We start from the raw sequence: 7,228 nt of genomic DNA, 5'->3' as shown, positions 1-7,228 counted from the left end.
CTAAAAACCGGTCAACTGTACATATTAAAAGGGTAGATTTAATGGTATGTGAATCATATCTCACATAACAAAATAAGATTACAAAACTGTTCAGAAGAACAAGAGTCTCCTGGGAAAAACTTGGCGTCCCTCCAGGCTCTCGGATGGCCATTCGTCTCCTCTCTGGGACGGGAACCGACCAGCAGGTCCGGGGGCAACAAAGCTGAGTCCTTCCTGTGTCAGGCATCACAGGGGCAGGGAGCTCCCAGCAGGAAGCGGGTACAAGGGAGGGCGGTGGACAGAGAGGACCTTGGGGGATGGGAGGAGGGGGCCTCAGGGCTGTGAGGAAGGAGAGGGCCCCAGCACCCGCTGCTCCCCTCCCCACACACCCTGGCCCTGGGGTCCCCGGCCACCTTCCCCATCCCAGGGGCCAGCTAGTTGTGAGAGAAGCCCCCGTGGGAGAAGGCAGGGACGTCAGGGGCACAGGAAGCAGCCTGGGGGAGGCAAGCCAGGGAGGTGACCTCACAGTCCCCAGCATCCTGGTCCCTCTGGAAGTAGATGGAGTCATCAGAATCGAAGGAAGGGTCCTGGTCAAAGAAGTTGTAGGGTCGGAGGAAGAAGCCCACACTATTCCCCACAGTCACTGTGTTGGGAATGTCCTCTGCATGTGGGATGTGCAGGAAACCAGCGGTCACCCAGGCCACCAAATTCTAGCCAGGAGAACAAAGAGGGTCACGAAGCCTGGCTTTGCAGATGACACAGTTGCCTCCCACCGTAGCTTGCATGTAAGGATTCTGCTCACTAGCCCAGGAAGAATGTGAAATCATAAAGCTTTCTTAGTGGGTTCCAAAGACCCTCGAGGACTCTGGCTTGGGAGACAGTGAAGTGGCTCCTCCTTGCTCCCCCTGCCTCCCTCTCTCACCTCCACCTCCTCCCTTTCAACCGCTCTGCCCTGCAACGGTCTCATTGTTGATGAAGCCGGTGAGGTCCACGGTGGGGGCCCAAGGGTCGTACTGATTGTAGATGCGGATGCTGCTGGGGTCCTCCTCCTTCCACCAGGTCATGGCCAGCTGGTACCTAGGGAGATCTGGGTCAGACCCACAAGGTCGTCAACCTGCCGCACTGCCTGAAGCTGCACTGACACAGGAGCACAAAGGTCCCGGGCCTCTTTATCATTCTCTGTCCACTTCCCCGCAGAGTTCTCACATTTAGTCAACTTCCAGTCTCTCAAACACCAGCTGGCCCATTGTTCAGACTGAGGTAGATGCGTCATTGTGCCTCCATCCAGATCAGAGCCTGGGCCTGGATGTGCACACAGGGACGTGGCCTGATTCTCACCTTATGTCAATTAAGGCATCTCATATGCCCAGATTGTAGGGAATACTCCCTCAGATCTGTTCCTCTCTCACTCTTTGTTTTTCCTTCTAATCTTTATTGTGAACATCTTAAACATATGGAAAAGTTGAAAGAATAGTAGTGAACACCCATATACCCACAACCCAGAGTCTAACATTTTATTATATTTGACTCAGCAAGTATCTCTCCATTCATCCATCCATCCAGTAGGCTTCATTTTGTGTGGCCAAAGATTGTGGCTGAAGGAATGTGAGTGTATGTATGAGTGTGTGTGTGTGTGTGTGTGTGTGTGTGTGTGTGTGTGTACATGTGCATGCACACCCATGGGAGGTGGGGGAACCTGGGATCCCATCAACATGGGGCCCTTCTGACAGTCCGCCTCCTCCAGCTGCTCTCTGACCCTTCAACACTCACCTCCCCCAGCTGAAGGCGCTCTCCATGGAGCTGTTCTGGGGCAGCGGCTCCCCAGCAAAGCTGAGCATCTGGATGCGGTAGCCCCGAGGGTGACCCCACTCGTTGCTGTGGTTGCTGGCCAGGTACAGGCCTGCTCCTCTGTCTCCAGCAGCTTCCGGGTCACCTGCAGCCTCTGCATCTGGTGCTCGGGGCTCCAGGGTACCGCCATGGGGACAAAGGCCACGTCCTCAGCCCAGACCCAGTTCTCCAGTCCTGCTGGGGCAGGGGTCACGGTGGGAGGGAGGGCTGGTCACACAGCTGCCCTGCCGCCTCTGGACTCTGCCCCCACCTGGCTCCAGAGTGGGGGCCACAGAGAAGCCCAGAGCTGAGTGTGCCCCCTGCTTCCCTCCCCTCACCCCAAGATATCCCCAATCCAGGGATTTCAAGAAGGTCTTTCTCCCTGATGTTATCTCTGGTAATAATCCTGAATGCCTTGTGATGGGGCCTGCACTGACCTTCTTACTCTGAAGGGGCCACAAGGGAGGGAAGTTTACCAGCAGCTGGAGCAACCCACAGGCCACGTGCAGACTCTGACCCGCACCTCATATCCGAAGCCCTGTGGCAGCACCAGAGCCTCCCTGTTATGAGAATACTAACAGCTGAGCTCACATTTATTGAACCTGAAGGAGCTCTGCCCAGGCAGCATTAAAGCTTTATTGTACAACTACCCTGTGAACGAGGAACTGCAATTTCGAGAATTTAATATGTCCTGGTGTGTCACCATGGGCACACAATGGGTATCGTGGCAGTGCTGCAGACTCAGGTCTTAATCTGACTCTGCGCTGCCTACACATCAGCACACAGAGGAAACTGACGCAGAGTGGCCCAACGCACATGGACAGCAGGCAGGCAGAGGGAAGGAAAATCAGACCTGGGCCCAGTGCTGCTGGAGCTTGGAGGCGCTGCCGATTGTCTGGGGCTTGGCAAGGAATTAGGAGCAAGGCCCAAGGCACAGTCTGTTCCCTGAGCTTTTGGAGTTTTGAAGGATTTTATTAGAGTCTAATTAGGTCCCATCTTAGGATTCAACTGAAGTGATCTGAGACCAAAGAGCAGTAATCCAAAACATGGGGGAAGCCCCCTCCATATCCTCCAAGGACCAGGAGAGAGCAGAGACTGATTAAGCAAATCCTTGGTATCCTTTGTGATCCACTGCCCTTAGTCCACACAGCAGGGTTTCTACCTGTTGGTGACAATTAAAGACCAAGAGTTCTTTCTGGTGCATCCACACAAACAGGCTCACGAGCATAATGATAACAAAAACCATAGACAGCACTTCTCACTATGCTTCAGGCACCTTTCCAAGTGCTTTAAGAGTCATCATTGCTTAGATGCAGAGTTAAGGAGAGATGTGTGTGTGTCAGAATATATATATTTTCTAGCTAATTTCAATGAGACAGCCTAAAAGCAATGACATCCCAGTGATAGTGAGCGCTGCTGGTACCCAGATCTTGGTTTCTAAATCGTTTTTGCCAAAAAAAGGAACCAGAGCTCCTTGGAGAAGTGGTTGATGCCTGGGCTGGAGCAGGGAAAATACAAGATGAGAATGGAAAATCTGTGGTGCCAAAAGGAAAGAAGTACTCAAAAAAGGATGAAGGCATGTCAGAACAGAGAAACCCACCTGCAGAGTCTCCCAATGGCCAAAACTGGAATAATTAGGGAACAAAATAAATGATAGTCAGGGTTATAATCCTTAGAATAAAATAAATATACATGGGTCCTTACAGTTATGAATAATTACACATATAAATAAATGTAAAAGGAGGGATAACTCTTCCTTATGAAAAATTCTGATTAATAAATGTACAAAGAATACAGGGAAAAAATTTAATGGCCAGTAGGGAAACATCACAGTAATAGTTGTTGTGGGAAAAAAACAATTGCTTTTAAAATTAGGGGGCAAGAGTCTGAGAAGGGAAGAAGTAGGATATTTGCATAGCATCAAATTAGTTTCCCCAAGATATTTACTAACTGCAAATTGAAAAATACTAATTTTTACAATGGAGAAAGAAGGAAGGTACCACCTTAACCAAGTGCCTGAGGTCAACGACACTGGTAATAAGACATGGCAACATCGTGCACCCCTTGATATGATATGCTGAGAAGGAGATATCATTTCTGTGGTTTTCTTGCCCCTCCCCTCAAAAAGCAGTCTCAGCCTAATCACGACAAAATATCAGAGAAACCCAGATTAAGAGTCATTCTGTGAAATGATTGACCAGTATCTTCTAAAAAGTCAGGCCACGAAAGACAAGGAAAGCCTAAGGAACTGGCACAGACTGGAGGAGAGTAATGAGCTAGGTCATCTAAACACAACATGGGACCCTGGATCAGATCCTGGAACAGGAAAAAAATTAATGGGAGACCTAATTAAATTCTGATAAGGTCTGTAGTTTTAGTTAAAAGTCTTGTAATAATGTTCATTTCCTGGTTTTGATTGTCATCCTACGGATATGTCCAATGCTAACATTAGAAGAAACTGGGTGAAGTGTACATGGGAACTCTGCAATGTTTGAGACTTTTCTGTAAGTCTCAAGTTATTTCAAAAGTAAAAGTGTTTTTTAAAGGTTGTTATCATTAATTCTCATGATAGTCCTTTGTGGAATGTGCTGTCATACTATTTGTACACAAGTAAACTGAGGTACAGAGAGGTTAAGCATAAAATTACTTGTATCATACACATTTTTTCCAGGAGGTCCACGTGCTCTCCACTCCTCTGTTAAGTGTAAGCCTCTTGAGAGCAGGGATGCTGTTTCTTTTGTTGAATTGTGTTGAATTGTGTTAGGTGCAGCACTTGGCATAAATATATATTTAGTATTTGTTTTTTGCGTAAGTGATAGGTTATCACGTGAAAACACAGAAGTGGGAAAATATATGTACGTTATGATATGAATTTGATAATTAAAGAATCTAAATACATTTATCAGTTTACCATATTTATACGTATATGCAATATCATAAATTCTATCACTGCAGGTTCAAGATTTTAAAAGTTGGGAGAATTTTTTTAAGTATTGGAGAACAACTGATCTGCTAATGGGGAAAATCTCTGAGGAATTCAGTGACTTTCACATTTATTTCATATACTTTTACATTTTTAATGTTTCAATGACAATTTTTAAAGGTAGGCATGGAGACATAGCCTCTCTGCTGGAATCCTTGCCTCTGTCAGGTTGCCTTACATCCTACATCCAGATCCACCTTGAAGTGGGCACTGTGGGTGTGGACAGTGCCCAGCGTGTGCTCCCCAACCTGGTTCCCATACTTCCGGGCAGCACCAAAGAGGAACACTGAGCTGATGTAGCCCGTGGCATGGAATCTGACTTCTAGGGCCCCACTGGGGTGGAAGACCATATCCCACACATAGTCATAGTTGAGCAGAGTAGACACAGATCTGATGACCAGCATTGTCTCTGTAAGGCCCCCAAAATAGTGGGAGTAGAAATCTGAGTGGTGTCGCCTCAGGGGGAGACCCTGGTTCTGTTCAAACACGCAAAAGGCATCGTGTATTGTCTTGGGGGCCTGGGACTCCAAAAGAAAATGCCAGTCCATGTAGGTAGCCAGGTAGGGACAGTCCACCCCACGGGTCAGAGGTGTGGCATACTTTCCCAAGCCAAAGCTGCCGTCCATGTAGCGGGTCAGCATCGCTGCAGGGGAGTTGCTGCCATAGACGGTCAAGGCCTCCTGGACGCTGACTTCATAAGCTATTCTCTCCCCCTGGAAGCGGATGTCGAAGACCCTCGGGCCACTGAAAGCTCCGAGGCCAAAGGAGAAAGTCCACAGTGAAGAGGCCACTCGGCTTCCCTGGACACTGAAGCGGGGGCCCTGGGGATAGAACTGCAGTGGGGGAGCCGGACCCCGGGGAACGTGGGACTTCAGCGACCAGGACCCACCCGTGCCATTGTCTGGGATCAGCAGCACATTCACCAGGCCGGCCTCAAACTGGTCCTCCAGCTGGGCCAGACTCTCATAGTAGCGGCCTTGAAAGAACACCTTCTGGATGGTCCAGTGGGCAGGGTCCAGGGCCTTGTGGTCAACCAGCAGCTCCAGCCCCACGGGGTGCAGATAAATCCCAGCCCCTGAGATGTTGTAGTAGAGGCCCAGCCAGGTAGCCCGGTCCCCTGACTGCAAGCCAGGGGGCGCTGTGATCATCATCACCAGGTTGCCTCCTTGGCGTTTGTAGAAGCAACAGTGGTGCAGAAGCCCAGCAACCTGAGGCAGTTCTCTGCGGAAAATCATCTGGTCTATGTCCAGGTACTCTCGGAGCCGCATGGGGCGTCGGTGATAGGGCAGGGGGCCCCCGTGACGCTCCAGGGTCACATCCCGCATGTAGGTGGGGTGTGGCAGCGGCCCCACCACCAGCTCACTCACGTTGGGCTGGGCTTGTCCACCAAATAAGACGATGGCCAGCGCCTCCCAGGCAGGTGGGGGTCTCCCCCTGTCCAGGTGGGCCAGGGCTGCAATCTTGGGGGGCAGCTGCAGCTCCAGCGAGAAGACACAGTTGTCCGAGGGGCGGGCCTGGGCTGCATCCACCAGGCCGGGGCCCAGCTGCTGGGTCAGAAAGCTCATCACAGCCATCAGCTCCTCTTGGCCCAGGTCTGCAAACAGCTGGCTCTGGCCTGGGTGTGTCCAGGGCTGGGCACTACTGGGTAAGGGGGGACAGCGGGGTGGCAGGCTGGGTCTACATTCCCTCTCAACGCCTTCCTCATTCCTAGTCCCACCCACAGCCAGCCTATCACCAGAACACTACACAGGGACAAAATAATGGAGACAACCATAGCTAAAGCTCCTGGGCCGTGTCCAGGCTCTTGAATCGAAATTGAGAATGGAGGATAGGCAAACAGATACATAGGACCGGGGTGCAGGATGCCTTTTTCAGTCTCTGGTGGTTCCCAGTCACCCAGTGGTGCTGCAGGGCAAAAGGCATGATGAGCACATTGAAGACCAGCAGCCAAAGGCAGAGGGCTCGGTGGGGATGGAGCTGGAGCTGGAGAGGCCTGGGGTCAGGCCAGCTCAAGGACAGGTGAGGCTGAGGTAGGAAACTGGACTTTAAGTGACCCACATAAGCCTCTCCTCCTGTTCCAAATCAAACACTCAGGGTCAGGGCTGTAGAACGAGGTCCGGGAGGGGTAGGTTTTGGAGACAACGCAGCTAGAGGGAGTCAAGAGGAAGAAGCAACCAGCAGAAAGGGACTTTTCTTGGGCTCTTCCTCCCCTTCCAGATGGAACCTTTCTCCTGGCTGCAAGGCTGCCAAGGAAACTCACCTGCCCACAGCTCTCCAGAGGGATTCCCTCCTCCCTCCTCTGATGGGCCACATCCTCCGGGCTCTGCTCCTCTCCATTCTCTCCTGCTTCTCCCACCCCAGGCCAACCAGAACCCCCATGGGCAGCCCAAGGGAGGCTTGAGAACAATGCTGAGAGCACAAGGCACCTGGGAGGAGCTG

At 51.1% G+C, this 7,228-nt stretch overlaps 1 protein-coding gene across 1 annotated transcript; it reads right to left on the bottom strand.

Moving 5' to 3' along the window:
• Positions 1-343: 343 nt before the first annotated feature.
• On the bottom strand, positions 344-6,578 carry LOC118911161 (membrane primary amine oxidase-like). Its single transcript, XM_036882864.2, is given in 6 exon segments — positions 344-691; positions 929-1,056; positions 1,750-1,879; positions 1,882-2,001; positions 4,968-6,515; positions 6,518-6,578. Coding segments are annotated over 6 exon segments (2,250 nt in total). The 5' UTR covers positions 6,564-6,578; the 3' UTR covers positions 344-413.
• Positions 6,579-7,228: the final 650 nt, after the last annotated feature.

The sequence above is a fragment of the Manis pentadactyla genome, chromosome 4, assembly GCF_030020395.1.
Source record: "Manis pentadactyla isolate mManPen7 chromosome 4, mManPen7.hap1, whole genome shotgun sequence".
Taxonomy (NCBI): Eukaryota; Metazoa; Chordata; class Mammalia; order Pholidota; family Manidae; genus Manis; species Manis pentadactyla.
The sequence above is the reverse complement of the archived record's forward strand: the minus strand, read 5'-3'. Positions and strand labels throughout refer to the sequence as shown.